This window comes from Cnephaeus nilssonii (genome assembly GCF_951640355.1).
Source record: "Cnephaeus nilssonii genome assembly, chromosome: 21".
Classification (NCBI taxonomy): Eukaryota; Metazoa; Chordata; class Mammalia; order Chiroptera; family Vespertilionidae; genus Cnephaeus; species Cnephaeus nilssonii.
The window spans coordinates 11,053,489-11,074,376 of NC_137092.1; the positions used below are offsets into that span (position 1 = coordinate 11,053,489).

The 20,888-nt window shown below is 47.6% G+C and overlaps 2 protein-coding genes and 1 pseudogene across 3 annotated transcripts; all 3 read left to right on the forward strand.

Annotated features, from left to right (window-relative positions):
* Nucleotides 1–2,108: 2,108 nt before the first annotated feature.
* LOC307093737 (disintegrin and metalloproteinase domain-containing protein 30-like) lies at nucleotides 2,109–4,388 on the forward strand (the record flags this gene model as incomplete). Its single annotated transcript, XM_079762030.1, has 1 exon — nucleotides 2,109–4,388. The coding sequence occupies one exon, from the start codon at nucleotides 2,109–2,111 to the stop codon at nucleotides 4,386–4,388; it is 2,280 nt and encodes a 759-aa protein (XP_079618156.1).
* Nucleotides 4,389–5,988: 1,600 nt separating this feature from the next.
* On the forward strand, nucleotides 5,989–7,165 carry LOC307093738 (trimeric intracellular cation channel type B-like; annotated as a pseudogene). Its single transcript has 2 exons — nucleotides 5,989–6,010; nucleotides 6,384–7,165. The product of its transcript is annotated as a trimeric intracellular cation channel type B-like (transcript).
* Nucleotides 7,166–10,657: 3,492 nt separating this feature from the next.
* On the forward strand, nucleotides 10,658–12,823 carry LOC307093604 (disintegrin and metalloproteinase domain-containing protein 30-like; the record flags this gene model as incomplete). The annotated part of the gene is made up of 1 exon (XM_079761839.1): nucleotides 10,658–12,823. The coding sequence occupies one exon, from the start codon at nucleotides 10,658–10,660 to the stop codon at nucleotides 12,821–12,823; it is 2,166 nt and encodes a 721-aa protein (XP_079617965.1).
* Between the last annotated feature and the right edge of the window lie 8,065 nt (nucleotides 12,824–20,888).

Sequence of the window (20,888 nt, forward strand, 5' to 3'; positions counted from 1 at the left end):
CAATGGATTGAGTGTCAGCCTGCAAACTGAATGGTCCCATGTTTGATTCTGGTCAAGGGCACATGCTCAGGTTGCAGACTCAATCCCCAATCGGGGATGTGCAGGAAGTAGCCAACCAATGATTCTCTCTCATCATTGATGTTTCTATCTTTCCCTCTCCCTTCCTCTCTGAAATCAATAAAAATATTTTTTAAATAAAATAAAAATAAAGAGGACAAGATAAACTTTTTAAAATACAGACTCTTTCCCATTAGTGATTAGTTGAATCAAACTAAATGGTGAAGGAAATCAGATGCATTCTGGCTCTGGGGTACAGAAGTCATCTCTTGACGTCAGGTGAGAAAAACTGGGTTGTTGAGGGGGTATGTTTGGGAGTGTTCAGCACCACAGTCAGACAATAGGTGGAGCCCCAGGATAGTGATTTGCTACACCAGGGAGGCTGCAATGTTACACAAAGACACTAGAGGGAGGACTTGAGTAAAAACTGGCAAACACCTTGAGAGAGAGAGAGAGAGAGAGAGAGAGAGAGAGAGAGAGAGAGAGAGAGGGAGAGGGAGGGAGGGAGGGAGAGAGAGGTGGAGAGAGAGAAAAAAAACACTTGAGAAATATGCAGAAACTCTAGCCTGGCGTGTAGCGAAAGTCCACTCTTTATGAAACCAGACAGCTGTCTGAGAGGCTTGGCTTATTCTTAGAAACCAAAAATCTCAAACACTACACCAAAGACAAAATAAAACAACAACAACAACAAAAAAAAAACCAGGACAAACAGGCAACCACAACATGCCCAAAGAAATGAAGATATATAAATAGAAAAGAAAGAATTCAAAATAACTGTCATAAGAATATTCAATGAATTAAAAGACAGGACAGATAGCTAAAAAAAATTTTTTTTCAAGAAAATATGGCATGAAAAATGAGAATACCAACAACAATAAAAACTACGACAAAGAAGCAAACAGATATTCTGTCAAGGAAGAACACAGCACCTGCACAGAAAAACTCACTGGCAGGACTAAGCAACAAGCTTGACCAGGCTGAACAGACAGTGAGTCACACTCAGAAAGGACTTTCAGAGTTAATGAAATAGACGAAGAATTAGAAAGCAATGAAAAGAGCCTACAGGACTTACCAGATTTCATCAAATGAAACGACATATGCATTATGGGAGTCTCAGAAAAGAGACCAATTGAAGAAACAATAGACAAAAATCTCCCAAATCGGAAGAGAGAAATGGATGTACATATACGAGAAACTGAAAAACTCTAATTAAGATAAATTAAAGAGACTTACATAGAAAAACCTTTATTTCTTTAAAAATTATAGATGTAACCCCCCACGCCCCCTCCACCCTCACACACACACACACACACACACACACACACTCACACACAAACAATTTTCTCCCCTCCACCCAGCCCTGCCCCACCAAGGCCTTCTTAATCAAACTGCCAAAAGTCACAGCAGGTTCTCTTGCCTGAAGCCAGGGGCCGCCCTGGGGAGGGTGGGGTGGGGTAGGGTGGGGTAGGGTGGGGTTAGGGTGGGGTGGAGTGGGGGAGAGGTGAGGGGTGGTGGGGGTGGGGTGGGGCAGTGTAGCTTCTACACTTACATTTTCAGGCTCTGATGCTGCCCCTGCAGGCTCCCGGCTCCTGCCCCTTGTCCCAGCCCATCCAGTGGGAAGCTGGGAGCAGTGTGCGGCTGTGTGAGCACAGAGGCCCATACACAGCCATGCCAGCCGGTGGAGAACATCAGGGTGTCCCAGGGCCTGTAGAAACAGACGAAATGGCACCGCAGACAGTCACCTTAACAGGTTCTCCTTCCTCCCCACGATTTCTCTGGTCCTGCTCCTTTCCCAAGCTGCTCTCTGACCTTCAGCGTCCCACAGGCCAATAGTTCCTCTTTCTCTCTGCTTCTTGCGCACCTTGGTCGCGTTTCTTCCGTGCGCGTGCGCGCCCAACGGCACGGCACCGCCCAGAAAACCAACTGGATGCCTTGGACAGGCCCTGCGCCCTGACCCCTCCTGCACCTAGGCTGGCGCTCCCGCAGCCCCTGCGCCTCTAGCGGCGGAGCCGGGAAGGGCAGGGGCGGACTCACTGGGGGACAGCTGTGCCATGAGGTCAGTGAGGGCCTCAGTGTCCCAAGGCCAGTTGCTCCCAGTGCTGGTCCTGGCGTTGCTCCTGGTTGACTCCCTCGGCGAGGACTTCCATTCTCACCCGGAGTGGGGGTCTGACTCCTATGAAATCACCATCCCCAGAAAGCTCAGCTTCCGGGGAGGGGAGCAGGGGGTGACCAAACGCATGTCCTACCTCCTGCAGGTCCAAGGCCGGAAGCATGTCCTCCACCTGTGGCCCAAGCGGTTTCTGCTGCCCCGGCACCTGCAGGTTTTCTCCTACACAGAACAGGGCGCGCTCGTGGAGGACCACCCTTACATCCCCAGGGACTGCAGCTATGCGGGCGTGGTGGAAGGAGCTGAGGGCTCTGAAGCCACTCTCAGTACATGCGCGGGGGGCCTCCGGGGCATATTGAAAATCGATGCCAAATATTACCAAATGGAGCCCCTCAGGGCCTCTTCCCGTTTTGAACATGCCCTGTATCTCCTGAAGGAAGAGGGGGAATTTCAGGATCGGATCTCTGGCTTCAGTGGTGATGAAACGGAAGAGCAGATGGCCCAGCCGGACATCATGGCTCGGCGTAGTGACTTTGCTGACAGCTTTAAACACCAGAGGTACTTGGAGTTGGCCATGATCTTTGATCACGAGAGATATTTGTATATGAATTCCAATCTTAGTCAAGTAATAGAAGATGCCATTCTCATGTCTGGGGTGATAGATACTTACTATCAAGAGCTCAGTCTGAGAATACATCTAAAACGTGTTGAAGTATGGACAGCTAGAAGCAAAGTAAGACATTCACATGATAAAATAGCTTCAGCTGTAACCCAGTTTATAGCATACAGAAGACATGTCCTCAATGCTGTGACCCCAGCAGATTGGGAACATACCTACGTTCAAGGAAACTTTTCCGATCGCAATTCATGGCACTGGGGGAAAGTGTGTGGTAAGGAATTTGTCGGATCTGGGTGTGTTATTATAGATAAGACTCTCCTTTTACCTGCCACTTGGACCGCTCATGAGATCGGCTATAGTGTGGGGATGGAGCGTGATACGCAGTACTGCCAATGTAGGGGGAAGCACAGTTGCATCATGGGCACTGGACGCTCTGGGTTTAGTAATTGCAGCTACAACCATTATATAAACTACGTCCGTCAAAGTGCAACGTGTCTGACTGATATCCCAGGGCTAGGGTATGTGGTGAAGAAATGCGGAAACAAAATTGTGGAAGACGATGAGGAATGTGACTGTGGTTCCAAAGAGGACTGTGAGGAAGACCATTGTTGCAAACCAGACTGTAAATTCCAACGGGGTGCCACGTGTAGCACCGGACTCTGCTGCCACAAATGTCACTTTCGTCCCCCTGGGTACGTGTGTCGGGAGGAGGAAAACGAATGTGACCTTGCAGAGTACTGCAATGGGACCTCGAGTGTCTGCCCAGATGACACGTATAAGCACGATGGCACCCCGTGCAAGTATGACGCCCGTTGTTTCAGGAAGGGGTGCTGGTCCACATATATGCAGTGCCAGCACATTTTTGGATCTGACGCCAGGGAGGCTCCTGCTCAGTGCTACGAAGCAGTGAACCTAATAGGGGATCAATATGGGAACTGCGGTGTTATTTCCGTTGGGAATTACAAACAGTGCACCAAGCAGAACTCATTATGTGGCAGGGTGCAGTGTATCAACGTCCCAACCCTCCCCGACCTGCCAGATCACACGAGTGTCGTTGCTACGCATCTGCAGAGTGAAAATCTGTTGTGCTGGGGCCTAGGCTACCATCTGGCCATGGTATCCACGGGGATTCCTGACTTGGGTGTCATCCATGACGGCACCTCCTGTGGCGAGGACCGGATATGCTGGAACAGAACGTGTGTGGAGACTTCCATCCTGAAGGTGGGCTGTGTGCCTGAGAATTGCAATGACAGAGGCTTCTGCAACAACAACAGAAACTGCCACTGCGTGAACGGCTGGGCGCCTCCGTTCTGTGAGGAGGAAGGGTACGGGGGGAGCGTTGACAGCGGGTCGCCCCAAAAGTTGGAGGAGGAGGTGCCCGCCTCCTTTCAGATCGTGTACCTTTTGATGTTGCGTGTTGTTTTGTTCGCCATCTCAGTGGCTTTTGTGCTTCTCAGGGCATTGATTGGAGATTCATTAAACCTCAAACAAAAAACCCCACCACCGACTGACACGGAGATAAATGATCCAATGCAAACGGAAGAAACTCCAATAACCAAGAAACCAACAAAAAAAGTAACCTGGAAACTCACAAGCACTGGGTGACACAGGGTCACGTATTAAAGAAGCTTATTGTTTATCCAAAGGCTCCTTACTCTTCCTCCAATCCTTTTTTTTACTGACTTTTCCAACTAGTTTTGATCAGCAAATAAATAATATTCTTATTTGGGAGACAAGCCAGTGTATGTTGCTTTCCTAGTGTCTGCGGGCCCGAGTTTGTGAGCAAGGGTGGCCTGTCCCAAGAGGAATGCCCTGGTGGCTTTTCTGAGCTAACGCTCTGGGTGGTGTGAGTCTCTTCCAGTCACCGTGCTCGTCAGAGCAGAGTCCTGCCTCTCAGAATCCCAGCAAGCAGAGGGATCCTTGGCCTTTGCCTCTGCCTCCCTCGGCGTGACCAGTGAGGAGGCCTGAGCCTGAGTCCCATGCTGAACCACCAATGGCGACCTCCACAGTTTACAGATGGGACGCCATGCTCTCCCAGGATGTCCCTCAGATAAGCTTATCGCCCTGGATAGTCCCTGTCTGGGCCACTCAGCTCTATGGATGTGTGGTCTCTGACTCAAGTGTCTGGGTGACCGCAGTGGGTTAGGACACCTAATCCACCACACCTCTGGCTTTGCACCTCAGTCTATAATGGATGACACTCCCTGGTGTGGTCCAGAAAGCAAGAGTCTAACAACGTTCTGTGCTTTGGGATTCTGCTCACAGGGCCACGTCTTGTATGCGTGTGTGCTGAGGGACACCTGGCTCTGGGCTTGCACATCCCTGAGTGGAGCAGAGGAGAGTGAGGAACCCCTTCCACCCTCATGTCTGGCTGCAAAAATTCTCTCCCCTTTGTCTGGTGCTCTGTGGGGGAGGAGAGGAGCACTGGGTGGCCCTTGGGAGGAGTCAGTGTCCATCCGTTCTCCCCAGGGAGGGTCTCATCCTTCCCAGACCTTGTCAAAACAAAGGTCATAACAAGAAACAAAGAAGATCCCTACATAATATAAAGGGATCCAACAAGAGGATATAAACCTTATAAACATACTAGAGGCCCGGTGCATGAAATTTGTGCAAAGGAGGGGGGTGTCTCTCAGCCAGGCTTGCACCCTCTCTAATCCGGGAACTCTTGGGGGATGTCCGACTGCCGGTTTAGGAGACAAACCGTCAGTTGGACATCCCTCTCACAATATAGGACCACTGGCTCCTAACCACTCGCCTGCCTGCTGGCCTGATTCTCCTAACTGCCCTCCCCTGCTGGCCTGATCCCCCTAACTGCTCTCCCCTGCCAACCTGATTGCCCTAACTGCTTTCCCCTGCTGGGCTGATCACCCCTATCTGCCTCTGCCTTGGCTGCACTACCATGGCTTTGTCCGGAAGGACGTCCAGTCTAATTAGCATATTACCCTTTTATTAATATAGAATAGAGGCCTGGTGCATGGGTCGGGGCCAAATGGTCTGACCTGAAGGGGGTCCCGGATCAGGGTGGGGGTCCCCTTGGAGGGGCAGGGCCAGCCTGGGCAAGGGGCTTGGGACAGTTTTCAGGCCGGCCACACCCCTATTGGGGTGGGGGGTCCCCGCTGGGGGACTGGGCCGACCTGGGTGAGGGGCTGAGGGCCGTTTTGTGGCACATTGCAGGCCCACCAAGCCCTTGGCTTTGTCTGGAAGGATGTCCAGAAGATCTCCAGAAAGTCTCCCAGTCTAATTAGCATATTACTCTTTTATTAGTATAGATATGCATCTAATATAGGAGCACCTAAATATATTTTTTAAAAACTCTTGGTGGGCTTTAAGGGTGAAATCAACAACAATACTGTCAAAGTAGGGGACTTTAACACCCCACTGTCATCAATGGATAGATCTTTCAGACAAAAAAATCAACAAGGAAACAGAGACCTTAAATGACACACTAGATCTGATGGATAGAATTGATATTTACAGAATATTTCATCCCAAAGCAGCAGAATATATATTCTTCTCAAGTGCACATGGAACAGTATCAAAGATAGAGCACATGCTGAGACACAAGACAGCCCCGCCCCCAGCTCTCACTGCGTGAGCCAGGAACTCATCACCCCGGCTGCTTGGGTCACTGTGGAGCAGCGGCGGGGGCATGGAAGAATCCTGTTTCAGGTTGGTTTACTGCTATGCTCCACTATGTTGGTGGAGGACTTTTATCCTGTATACTGCTTGCAGAGCCTCCATTGAGGTTTCTTGCCAGCAACACTAATATATTACTGGCCTCTTCAATCTGGTATATTGGTGTGGGGTTTGTTGTTGTTTTTTGCCCAGGTGACCTAGTTTCCCAGGGCCATTCTTTCCTACCTGTTCAGCTCGTGGCTGCAGGAATGAAGGAAGTGACCAGAACTTGGAAAATAGTAGTTGGCGTCACACATGCTAACAGCCATTACAAACATGGCTGGATAGCCATGATCGCTATTGGATGGGCCCACGGCACAGGTGGAGGCATTATCACAAAGGCTGAGCTATTGATACAAGGAGGCTGGAAACCATGAGCTGATGAATGGATGAAGATGTCCTACCCTGCCAAGGTAACCCTGCCGGGGTCAATTATCTTCACATTCCGGCACACGGAGCACCTGTCAATATCCAGGCATGATCTGGTGCCCCTCTGTACTACGTTTCTCGTGGTCACAAAGAGAGTCATGCTGACTGCCGAGGCCCCTACTGTGCCTTCTGAGGTTACACTAAGTCAGATATTGTTTGGCTGGAGGCAGCAGTTCTTGCCATGTGAAAAGGAAAGTCAAATAAGCACATCGACCACAAAGTCTACAGCTGTTACTTCAGATAAAGTTAAAAGGAAGGGCACTAAGAAGACTGAGTAAATTTACTCAGTGAGTTTTAGAAGGCAAAAAAAAAGTCTTATCTACCTGGCAGACTGTGATAAGTATTTCTCTTGAAAATGATGTGAAATAAAGATTACACATAAGGAATGGAGGTGACAAAAAGAGAGAACTTCTTTCTATTTCAGGGAGACGATCCCTTTCTGGATTGTAATTCTCCAGTGTTACGAGTGTATCATGTGAAATTGTTCTTCTAAATTATATAAAAATATGGTGGTTGTTTTCTAGTTTTATATTGGTAAAGCAGGCTAGATTTTTTTTTTCAGTGCTAGAGAAAGTGAACCTATTATCATTGCAAAGTTACAAAAGTTAAATCTTTTTTGTTTTCTTTAGAAATTTTTTAATCTATTTGAACTTTAGCAAAATTAAACTTCTATTTCACACTACCATTATAATTTCTAGATATGGAAAACAATTCCTGTTTAATTTTGAACACTGGGAAGAGTAAACTTTACCTAAATCACTTTATGTTGCAAAGAAAGTAAATTCCTTGTTTATATCTCAGATATAAATATTGTATATTTTGCCCACATTAAATGGAAATATCTGAAATTTTATTAGTTTTTTTTTCTAGTAGTTTTTTTTTTTTTCAGTGAGAACAGAGTATTAGCATTAGCCTCAAAGTCTATTTCATGCCCTTGTTTATACCGTTTCTTTCTTCTCAAAAGAAAATCAGGGGCATAATGTATATATATAAAAGGCTAATATGCAAAGTGTCCCCTCAGGAGTTCGATCACTTGCTATGACATGCGCTGACCACCAGGGGGCTGCGTGGAACGAAGGAAGGCCCCGGCTGGCAGCCAGAAGGCCCCAATCAACCCTGATCATCAGCCAGGCCTAGGGACCCTACCTGTGCATGAATTTCATGCACCAGGCCTCTAATTTTTAATAAATTTATAATCCTATGTTTTGCTTTGTAAGTTTCATTTGAGAAGCTAATATTTTTTTTCTCTCTCCTTAAAACTCATTTGTTTTTAACTGTAGGAGAAATTATTCTCAGCATTTCACCTATTCTTTCTGATCTTAGTTGGTTTGAATACACTGATGGTAGTATCATCTTCATGATTCAACAAAAAGTATTATTTTAATTTTAAAATTTTTCCCTTTATGTCTTTTTTCTAATGGGAACTTTTCAGTTTTCTAGTTGAAATGTCTCTAACTAGTTTGTATGTGTTTATGTTGTATTTTAATATGTATGTACATATGTTATTAATTTTATTTTAAATTAAAAATAATTACCCTTATGCGAAAATGCTCAACTCTTAAGAGAATGGTCCTTGTGCCTTTGGCAGTAACCAGCCAACCAAGAAACAGAAACTAAACTCTCATATGGTAGTCCACTTGAGTGAAAACTCATGACATTATATCAGATTTCTTTTAGATTTCCTTGCTTTATTTTATAGTTTAAAAGTCCAGCTATAATTTTAAAATTCGGTGACTGACATTTCTTCTACCCAGACTATGAACCTGCCTACCTGCAAAGAATTTGTATGCATCCAGCATTTTTGGATGGCCAAGTACTCAAATCACATTCAAATTAAAAGTTGAAAACATGTTTAACAAATACAAACACCAGCAGGGACTATACTTTTCTCAAAAATGAGTTCTTTCTTACATTTGATACTCTTGTATTTTTCAAAATTAACATGTTACTAATCGTTGACTTAGTTTTGAAGTTTGGGTTTGACGGTAGTTGAAATGCCAGGAATCTTGTTTTACACTGTGTTAAAGACAAAGCTATTAAAATAAGTTATTTAGCACCAAAAAAAAAAAAAAAAAAAGACACAAGACAAGTCTCTACAATTTCAATTTCAAGAAGATTGAAATAATATCAAACACATTCTCAGATCACAATGGCATGAAACTAGAAATCAACCACTATAAAACTATTCAAAAACATTCAAACACCTGGTGGCCAAATAACATGTTATTAAACAATGAGTGAGTTACCAATGAGATGAAGGAAGAAATAAAAAATTACCTGGAAACAAATGAAAATGAACACACAACAACACAAAATCTCTGGGGCACAGCAAAAGCAGTCCTAAGAGGAAAGCTCATAGCATTACCAGCCTTCCTCAAGAAGCAAGAAAAATCTCAAGTAAGCAATCTAAACTTATACCTAAAGGAATGAGGGCAAGAACAATCGGAAAATCCCAGAGTAAATAGAAGGAAAAAAATAATGAAGATCAGAGCAGAAATGAATGACATAGAGAAAAAAAAATACTTACTTGAAAAGTTAAACAAGGTTGATGAACCTTTATCCAGACTCATCAAGAAACAAAGAGAGAGGACCCTGGTAAATAAAATCAGAAATGAAATATCCAAAATATATAAAGTACTCATACAACTCAACAAAAGGAAGACAAACAATCCAATTTAAAAATGGGCAGAAAACCTGAATAGATATTTCTCCAAAGAGGAGATACAGATGGCCAAGAGACATATGAGCAACTCAAAAAGGACTTTGTTTTCAAACTTGGCATGTGCGGGGTCCTGGAAGAAGCCCAGGGCCCTTGACAAGTTTGAAGGAATGCGTTTGGAAAGAACAAAGTAAAATGAAGGCAGCTCCCCACCTCCCCACCTTTGCCCCCACCTAGGCCATTGTCCTTAAAGCAGTGGTTCTCAATCTTCCTAATGCCGCGACCCTTTAATACAGTTCCTCATGTTGTGGTGACCCCCAACCATAAAATTTTTTTCGTTGCTACTTCATAACTGTAATTTTGCTACTGTTATGAATCTTAATGAAAATTTCTGTGTTTTCCGATGGTCTTAGGCGACCCCTGACAGTGGTTCTCAACCTGTGGGTCGCCACCCCTTTCACAGGGGTCGCCTAAGATGGGTTAGGATGGGGTGGGGGTGGGGGTAGGGTGGGGTGGGGTGGATTAGGATGGGGGATGGGGTGGGGGTGGAATGGGATGGGATGGGTGGGGTGGGGTGGGGGTGGGATGGGGGTGTAGCTTTTACACAGACATCTTCAGGCTCTGCTGCTGCCCCTGCAGGCTCCCGGCTCCTGCCCCTTGTCCCAGCCCATCCAGTGGGAAGCTGGGAGCAGGGTGCGGCGGTGTGAGCACAGAGGCCCATAAACAGCCATGCCAGCCGGTGGAGAACATCAGGGTGTCCCAGGGCCTGTAGAAACAGACGAAATGGCAACGCAGACAGTCACCTTAACAGGTTCTCCTTCCTTCCCACGATTTCTCTGGTCCTGCTCCTTTCCCAAGCTGCTCTCTGACCTTCAGCGTCCCTCGGGCCAATAGTTCCTCTTTCTCTGCTTCTCGCGCACCTTGGTCGCGTTTCTTCCGCGCGCGCGCAGGCCCAACGGCACCGGCACCGCCCAGAAAACCAACTGGATGCCTTGGACAGGCCCTGCGCCCTGACCCCTCCTGCACCTAGGCTGGCGCTCCCGCAGCCCCTGCGCCTCTAGCGGCGGAGCCGGGAAGGGCAGGGGCGGACTCACTGGGGGACAGCTGTGCCATGAGGTCAGTGAGGGCCTCAGTGTCCCAAGGCCAGTTGCTCCCAGTGCTGGTCCTGGCGTTGCTCCTGGTTGACTCCCTCGGCGAGGACTTCCATTCTCACCCGGAGTGGGGGTCTGACTCCTATGAAATCACCATCCCCAGAAAGCTCGGCTTCCGGGGAGGGGAGCAGGGGGTGACCAAACGCATGTCCTACCTCCTGCAGGTCCAAGGCCGGAAGCATGTCCTCCACCTGTGGCCCAAGCGGCTTCTGCTGCCCCGGCACCTGCAGGTTTTCTCCTACACAGAACAGGGCGCGCTCGTGGAGGACCACCCTTACATCCCCAGGGACTGCAGCTATGCGGGCGTGGTGGAAGGAGCTGAGGGCTCTGAAGCCACTCTCAGCACATGCGCGGGGGGCCTCCGGGGCATATTGAAAATCGATGCCCAATATTACCAAATGGAGCCCCTCAGGGCCTCCTCCCGTTTTGAACATGCCCTGTATCTCCTGAAGGACGAGGGGGAATTTCAGGATCGGATCTCTGGCTTCTCTGGTGATGACACGGAAGAGCAGATGGCCCAGCCGGACATCATGGCTCGGCGTAGTGACTTTGCTGACAGCTTTAAACACCAGAGGTACTTGGAGTTGGCCATGGTCTTTGATCACGAGAGATACTTGTATTTGAATTCCAATCTTAGTCAAGTAATAGATGATGCCATGCTTCTGATTGGGGTGATAGATACTTACTTCCAAGAGCTCAGTTTGAGAATACATCTAAAAGGTATTGATGTTTGGACGGCTGGAAACAAAGTAAAACTTTCATATGATAAAATAACTTCAGCTGTAACCCAGTTTATAGCATACAGAAGACGTGTCCTCAATGCTTTGATCCCAGCCGATTGGGCACATATATACATTAAAGGAAACTTTTCTGATCGCAATGCATCGCACTGGGGGAAAGTGTGTGGTATGGGATTTGTCGCATCTGCATGTGCTATTCCAGATAAGAATCTCCTTCTACCTGCCACTTGGACCGCTCATGAGATAGGCCACAGTGTGGGGATGGAGCATGATACGCAGTACTGCCAATGTAGGGGGAAGCACAGTTGCATCATGGGCACTGGACGCTCTGGGTTTAGTAATTGCAGCTACAACCATTATATAAACTACATCCGTCAAAGAGCAATGTGTCTGACTGATATCCCAGGACTAGGGTCTGTGGTGAAGAAATGCGGAAACAAAATTGTGGAAGACGATGAGGAATGTGACTGTGGTTCCAAAGAGGACTGTGAGGAAGACCATTGTTGCAAACCAGACTGTAAATTCCAACGGGGTGCCACGTGTAGCACCGGACTCTGCTGCCACAAATGTCACTTTCGTCCCCCTGGGTACGTGTGTCGCGAGGAGGAAAACGAATGTGACCTTGCAGAGTACTGCAATGGGACCTCGAGTGTCTGCCCAGATGACACGTATAAGCACGATGGCACCCCGTGCAAGTATGACGCCCGTTGTTTCAGGAAGGGGTGCTGGTCCACATATATGCAGTGCCAGCACATTTTTGGATCTGACGCCAGGGAGGCTCCTGCTCAGTGCTACGAAGCAGTGAACCTAATAGGGGATCAATATGGGAATTGCGGTGTTATTTCCGTTGGGAATTACAAACAGTGCACCAAGCAGAACTCATTATGTGGCAGGGTGCAGTGTATCAACGTCCCAACCCTCCCGGACCTGCCAGATCACACGAGTGTCGTTGCTACGCATCTGCAGAGTGAAAATCTGTTGTGCTGGGGCCTAGGCTACCATCTGGCCATGGTATCCATGGGGATTCCTGACTTGGGTGTCATCCATGACGGCACCTCCTGTGGCGAGGACCGGATATGCTGGAACAGAACGTGTGTGGAGACTTCCATCCTGAAGGTGGGCTGTGTGCCTGAGAATTGCAATGACAGAGGCTTCTGCAACAACAACAGAAACTGCCACTGCGTGAACGGCTGGGCGCCTCCGTTCTGTGAGGAGGAAGGGTATGGGGGGAGCGTTGACAGCGGGTCACCCCGAAGGTTGGAGGAGGAGGTGCCCGCCTCCTTTCAGATCGTGTACCTTTTGATGTTGCGCATTGTTTTGTTCGCCATCTCAGTGGCTTTTGTGCTTCTCAGGGCACCGATTGGAGATTTATTAAACCTCAAATAAAAAACCCCACCACGGACTGACACGGAGATAAATGATCCAAGGCAAACGGAAGAAACTCCAATAACCAAGAAACCAACAATGTAATCAGGAAATCCACAGTCATCCGGTAACACAGGGTCACATAGTAAAGAAGCTTATTGTTTATCCAAAGGCTCCTTACTCTTCCTCCAATTCTTTTTTTCTTACTTTTCCTTCTAGTTTTGATGAGTAAATAAATAATATTCTTGTTTGGGAGACAAGCCAGTGCATGTTGCTTTCCTAGTGTCTGTGGGCCCGAGTTTGTGAGCAAGGGTGGCCTGTCCCAAGAGGAATGCCCTGGTGGCTTTTCTGAGCTAACGCTCTGGGTGGTGTGAGTCTCTTCCAGTCACCGTGCTCGTCAGAGCAGAGTCCTGCCTCTCAGAATCCCAGCAAGCAGAGGGATCCTTGGCCTTTGCCTCTGCCTCCCTCGGCGTGACCAGTGAGGAGGCCTGTGCCTGAGTCCCATGCTGAACCACCAATGGTGACCTCCACAGTTTACAGATGGGAAGCCATGCTCTCGCAGGATGTCCCTCAGATAAGCTTATCGCCCTGGATAGTCCCTGTCTGGTCAACTCAGCTCTACGGATGTGTGGTCTCTGACTCAAGTGTCTGGGTGACCGCAGTGGGTCTAGGACACCTAATCCACCACACCTCTGGCTTTGCACCTCAGTCTATAATGGATGACACTCCCTGGTGCGGTCCGGAAAGCAAGAGTCTAACCACATTCTGTGCTTTTGGATTCTGCTCACAGGGCCACGTCTTGTGTGCGTGTGTGCTGAGAGACACCTGGCTCTAGGTTTGCACATCCCTAAGTGGAGCAGAGGAGAGTGAGGAACCCCTTCCACCCTCATGTCTGGCTGCAAAAATTCTCTCCCCTTTGTCTGGTGCTTTGTGGGGGAGGAGAGGAGCACTGGGTGGCCCTTGGGAGGAGTCAGTGTCCATCCGTTCTCCCCAGGGAGGGTCTCATCCTTCCCAGACCTTGTCAAAACAAAGGTCATAACAAGAAACAAAGAAGGTCCCTACATAATGTAAAGGGATCCAACAAGAGGAAATAACCCTTATAAACATATATGCATCTAATATAGGAGCACCTAAATATATATTTTAAAAATTCTTGGTGAGCTTTAAGGGTGAGATCCACAACAATACAGTCAAAGTAGGGGACTTTAACACCCCACTGTCATCAATGGATAGATCTTTCAGACAAAAAAAAAAAATCAACAAAGAAACAGAGACCTTATAGGACACACTAGATCTGATGGATTTAATTGATATTTACAGAATATTTCATCGCACAGCAGCAGAATATACATTCTTCTCAAGTGCACACGGAACAGTATCAAAGATAGAGCACATGTTAAGACACAAGACAAGTCTCTACAATTTCAAGAAGATTGAAATCATATCAAGAACCTTCTCAGATCACGATGGCATGAAACTAGAAATCAACCACTATAAAACAACTCAAAAACATTCAAACACATGGAGGCCAAATAACATGTTATTAAACAATGAATGAGTTACCAATTAGGTGAAAGAAGAAATAAAAAATTACTTGGAAATGAACACACAACAACACAAAAATCTATGGGGCACAGCAAAAGCAGTCCTAAGAGGAAAGCTCACAGCCATTACCAGCCTTCCTCAAGAAGCAAGAAAAATCTCAAGTAAGCAATCTAACCTTATACCTAAAGGAATGAGAGCAAGAATAATCGGAAAATCCCAGAGTAAGCAGAAGGAAGGAAATAATGAAGATCAGAGCAGAAATCAATGTTGATTTTTTTTTGTCTAAGTATTTCAAAAAATACTTACTTGAAAAGTTAAATAAGATTGATGAACCTTTAACAAGACTCATCAAGAAATAAAGAGAGAGGACCCTGGTAAATAAAATCGGAAATGAAATATCCAAAATATATAAAGTACTCATACAACTCAACAAAAGGAAGACAAGCAATCCAATTAAAAAATGGGCAGAAGACCTGAATAGATATTTCTCCAAAGAGGACATACAGATGGCCAAGAGACATATGAAAAAAATGCTCAAAATCACCAATCATCAGAGAAATGCAGATTAAACAACAATGACATATCACCTCACACCTGTCAGAATGGCTATAAAGAAAAAATCAAGTGCTTGCAATGATGTGGAAAAGGGAATACTAGTTCACTGCTGGTAGGTATGCATATTGGTGCAGCCACTATGGAAAAAAATATGGAATTTCCTCAAATAATTCAAAATGATAATTCCATTTGATGTAATGATCACTTCTGGGAATATATCCCAAAAATCCAAAACACCAATCAGAAAAAATATATGCACCCCTATGTTCATAGCAGCCCAATTGCCCATCAGTAGATGAATGGATAAAAAAGCTGTGGGACATATACACATGGAATACTATGCAGCTATAAAAAAAGAGGGTTCTCTTACCCTTTGGGACAGCATGGATGGACCTGGAAAATATTATACTAAGTGAAATAAGCCAATATGAGAAAGACAAATATCACATGAATTCTCTTATTAGTGGAATCTAATGATCAAAATGAATTGACCAACAAAATAAGACTTGAAGCAGGGAGGCATGGAACAGACTGACATACCTTGATGTGGGGTTGAAGGAACAACAAGAGATAAAACAAAGAACTTACATACTTACTAGAGGCCCTGTGCACAACATTCCTGCATGGGGGACGGCGGGGGGGGGGGGGGGGGAGTCCCTCAGCCTGGCCTGCACCTTCTTGCAGTCCAAGACCCCTAGGGGGATGTTCACCTGCCAGCTTAGGCCTGCTCCCCATGGACATCCCCCGAGGGGTCCTTAGCCCTGCTGTGGAGGTGGGAGAGGCTCCCACCACCAACAATGCACTAGCCAGCCATGAGTCCAGCTTCTGGCTGAGCGGCGCTCCCCCTGTGGGAGTGCACTGACCACCAGGGGGCAGCTCCTGTGTTGAGTGTCTGCCCCCTGGTGGTCAGTGCATGTCATAGTGACCAGTTGTTCCACCATTCGGTCGATTTGCATATTAGGGTTTTATTATATAGGATATGTATAGCCCATGGACACAGGCAAGAGGGTAGTGAAATATTATAAACTACCCTGAGTGGCCAGATTATTATGATCTCTGAACGTGTAAAAATCTGGCCACTCAGTGTGTGTGTGTGTGTGTGTGTGTGTGTGTGTGTGTGTGTGTATTACAGGCCCGGTGCATGAATTCATGCATGGGTGGGGTCTGGCAAGCCTGGCCAGGGGGAGGGGACATGGGCAGTTGGCCAGCTGCCTTCTGGTCGAACTCCTGGTTGAGGGGACAATTTGCATATTAGCCTTTTATTATATAGGATATACACTGAGTGGCCAGATTATTATGTGTTCAGAGATCATAATAATCTGGCCACTCAGTGTATATGCCAACAAATGGGACAACCTGGGCAAAATAGACAAATTTCTAGATAACATATGATCTTCCAAAACTCAATCAGAAAGAATCAGAAAACCTGAATATAGACCAATAACAACTAATGAAGTTGAAGCAGTAATGCAAAAAACTCCCAGTGAGTTTTGCCAAACATTCAAAGAAGAATTAACACCTATCCTCCTCAGCCTATTCCAATCGAGTCAGAGTTGAATACAGGACGTGGTGAAGAAATGACAGAAAGAGATGAAGGTAAGCTAATCTCATTTCTCTTCTGGGGACCTATACGTGGGTCACCATGAACACAGTGTGGATCAGGTGGGCCCATCTGGAGTTAAATGACCTTCCTTCCTGGTGCTTCCCTGGCTCACAAAGATGCTAGAGAAACCAATCAATTACACTGAGCTTTCATATGTAAGCAGTGGTTGCTACACTTATTGGACCAACCTGAGAAGCACATGAACATAGCTAAATCTGCACATTTTTTTTTCTTTTTTTCCTTTTTAAAAATTTAAATTTATGGAGGTAACATCAGTTAATGACATTATATAAGCTTCACATGTATCACTTTATATATCTGTATATTCCATTGTGTGCTCACCACTGAAAGTCTAGTTCCCTTCTGTCATCATATATTTGAAGCCCTTTATCCTCTTCATGCTCCCTCTTTTCTTATATATAAAATTAAACTAAAGTAAACCTCCAGATCACTTCTTTCTGGTGAAAAACAGACACCGATGAAGTGAATTAGTATCAGAGACTCTAAGCCACTCTGAAGATCTCCTGGAATTGTCTGGCTTCTGAGATGTGCTTCGTTCGGACTGAAATGCTACCCCACAAAGCACCCAGGGTGCTGAGCAGGAAAAGGCAAAAAAAATGAAGGACACTATTCACAATCTGAACATCATTAGCACTTAGAGTGTGGACTCAGGAAGGAGACATGACTTGGGGTGGCGCACACACAATACAACATACAGCTGATGTAGTATAGCATTGTGCACCTGAGACCTATATAAATGTATTCACCAATGTCACTCCAAGAAATGCAATGAAAAGACTAAAAAAATGAAAAGAATGTGGTTTCAGGAGATGGCCTCAATGTGGCTTCTTTGTCTGGAGATTCTTCGGAAAAAGGTGGATGGGTCGGGATGCTTTGAAGGCTGAAGGCTGCCCAACTCTGAAACAGGGAATATGGAGGAAATCTGTCTTGGAAATGACTTGATTTCCTGTTTGCCTCTAAATACACTATTCATTTGTTCACGTGTTATAAGTATGGCGATTACACCTATGTTACCATGACTTGGACCATCACAGCAGCACACTGGGATATGAACCCGGCACTCTGGACTCTACACCCTGCATCAACCAGACTGGTCCTTCTGTGAGTGATGAGGCCATATTGCTTCTCTCTCTCTCTGCCCACCAAAGAGGCTAGGGTTCCATATTCCTTGTATACAAGTGGATACCTGTAAGAGCTGTGTCCAGCCCTTGGCTGACAACCCCCCTTCTACCTCCCTTTTACCCCGCTTTGACCAAGAAGGTCCCAGAAAGCCAGGAGGTCTGGTGTGATTCTTGCCCCAAGACCATGTTTTACTTAAGCAAGAAGAGACAATGCCCAAGCTGGGCCAGTGAGACTTTCTCACTGGAATGTAGGAGTATGACTGTGTGAGCTACGGTCTGCAAATGGCCCTGCTTCCCGCTAATCTCTGCAAAGCCTATTGTTCCAAACTCACCTGAAATCCATGAGATGCTTTCTTTTGCTTTCACTAAATGCTTTCTGCTGTTTTACTGTTGTTTGCTTGCTTGTTAATAATTCCTTAAGCTAGTCAGATTGGATTCTGTGACTTCAAACCAAAAGTGACTTACTTAGAATAGTATCCCCATCACCCTCGCTGGTTTGGCTCAATGGATAGAGCATCAGCCTATGAACTGAAGGGTCCCGGGGTTGGATTCCGGTCAAGGGAACATGCCCTGGCTGCGGGCTCGATCCCAGGAGGCAGCCAATCAATGAGTCTCTCTCATCACTGATGTTTTCCCCTCTCCCTCTCCCTTCCTCTCTGAAATTAATAAAAATATATTTAAAAAAAACAACAACAGTGTCCCATCGTAAGAGCACAGGCGAAAGGAGCGATTCCAGGCAGTGCACCCACTTTCAGTGCCCAGTGAGCGAGAAACCACATGATCACCAGCAAGTTGTAAAGTTCCGCTCTGTCGACCCTCATCCAGACCCCAGCCCGCCACCTAGGACCGCATTCTGAATGGGTCGTGGATTCTTCCTCTGGAACTCCAGAGTCCATTCCTAACGACTGTTTGAATGGATCCTCTCCCCAGGGCCCTGCAGGCCGGGCCTTTCTCCGCCCATTACAAGACGCCTCCATGTTGTCTGGGTGTCTCAGCTTTAACGCTCCTGACGCCACAGGAACAAGGCTGGCAGCTTTCTGAGAGATTCGGGGCCTTCCCTCTCTCTGCTGCCCGCACACCCCTCACAGCTACTTCCCGCCTTTCTCAGTGACAGCTCCTCACACCTGGCCTTCGCTGTCCCCCCAGGGGACACACCTGATACAGCCTGCCACAGTGATAACCATCACAGAGAAAACCAAGGGCTGCGACCCCACCACGCCCCAGGTTTCCAGGGGTTCCCAGTGCGCTTGTTACAAGGGGGCCCACAGCGCGGCCTGGAACAGCCCCGCCATCCTACAGGCATCCGTTCAGTCGCTTGTAAATCTCTCTCTCAAATTCCTTTTCCTACTGCAATGTCTCATGGCTGGGGACCAGCCCGGAAGCAAATTGCTTTTGGAGGGTTTCACAAAGATCCATTCAGCCCTGCTGGGGAGTTATCGAAACGTGGGGAGGGGGAGGCATTTTCCGCTGTGAGGCAGGGGATGTTTTTCATACGCCGAGCCAACTCAAAAAGGACTTTGTTTTCCAACTTGGCATGTGCGGGGTCCTGGAAGAAGCCCAGGGCCCTTGACAAGTTTGAAGGAATGCGTTTGGAAAGAACAAAGTAAAATGAGGGCAGCTCCCCACCTCCCCACCTTTGCCCCCACCGAGGCCATAGTCCTTAAAGGGAGAGGGAGTTCTCAATAAATCAGGGCGCTGTACTGGCGGGTCCCCTTCTGACGAAGGCACCGCTAGTTAATCTTCCACTGGTACGTTTTCCTTGGATCTGAGACACAGCGCTTCTCTGTCCATTAACCACAGTTGTGACCATAATGATTCCTCCCATAAGTAAAACAGAATCCAGCGAAACCTGTGAAATGCTGCTGCCCGAGCAAGTAATTCAACACCCTCCCCCACCCCACCCCCCACACACACTCTAGACTGAAGCACAAACTTGCAAAGATGACTGCATCCTCTATGAGCAGAGACATTTTTGCAGAGGGCAGGGGGACTAGGCCGTGACAGTGACAGATCACACAGGGGAGTCCTCTGGGACATCCGGGTCACTGTGGAGAAGGGGAAGAGGTTACCTCCAAGACCCTGGTCACACCTAGCGTGCCCACAGAGACCGGGCCATCCACCTCACAGCCTTCTGGTACCTGGCATCTCTCCTCAGCAGTTCTCAGCCCTTCCCATCTGGCCACGGAGCACATGGCTTGTCTGCATGGTTACAAGAGTTTCCTAACTAGTCCTCCTGACTCAGGCCTGGTCCTTTCTCCCTTTCCCATGATGCAGCCAGAATGAATTCCCTAGGAACAAACCAGGAATGTGTTTCTAGTGACAGAATCCCTCCACAGACTTATGACCTTGGGATTTATCCTTCCCATGGACAAGTCCCCCATTGTCTGAGCAGGGTCTTCTGCAGACCTTTGGGGTCTCCTTTCTCACCCATCACTAACACTGCAAACATAAACAGTTACCTGCCTCTCCCTGAAAGTGCCGGGTTTAGCTCCTTCTCGGCTACTATTGTCTTCCGAGATTCTCCCACCAGTGCCAAACACACCAACAAATCACACTGACCCCCGGCACCCCAAGGACACCCAAGAGGAAGAACCAGCTGGCAGTGTGAGGCCTTCTGGGAAACGTCCTGTTGCCTGAAGCCAGGGGCCGCCCCGGGGAGGATGGGGGGGCAGGGGTGGGATAGGGTGGGGTGGGGGTGGGGTGGGGTGGGGATGGGATGGGGGCGTAGCTTCTACACTGACATCTTCAGGCTCTGCTGCGGCCCCTGCAGGCTCCCGGCTCCTGCCCCTTGTCCCAGCCCATCCAGTGGGAAGCTGGGAGCAGGGTGCGGCGGTGTGAGCACAGAGGCCCATACACAGCCATGCCAGCCGGTGGAGAACATCAGGGTGTCCCAGGGCCTGTAGAAACAGACGAAATGGCAACGCAGACAGTCACCTTAACAGGTTCTCCTTCCTCCCCACGATTTCTCTGGTCCTGCTCCTTTCCCAAGCTGCTCTCTGACCTTCAGCGTCCCTCGGGCCAATAGTTCCTCTTTCTCTGCTTCTCGCGCACCTTGGTCGCGTTTCTTCCGCGCGCGCGCAGGCCCAACGGCACCGGCACCGCCCAGAAAACCAACTGGATGCCTTGGACAGGCCCTGCGCCCTGACCCCTCCTGCACCTAAGCTGGCGCTCCCGCAGCCCCTGCGCCTCTAGCGGCGGAGCCGGGAAGTGCAGGGCGGACTCACTGGGGGACAGCTGTGCC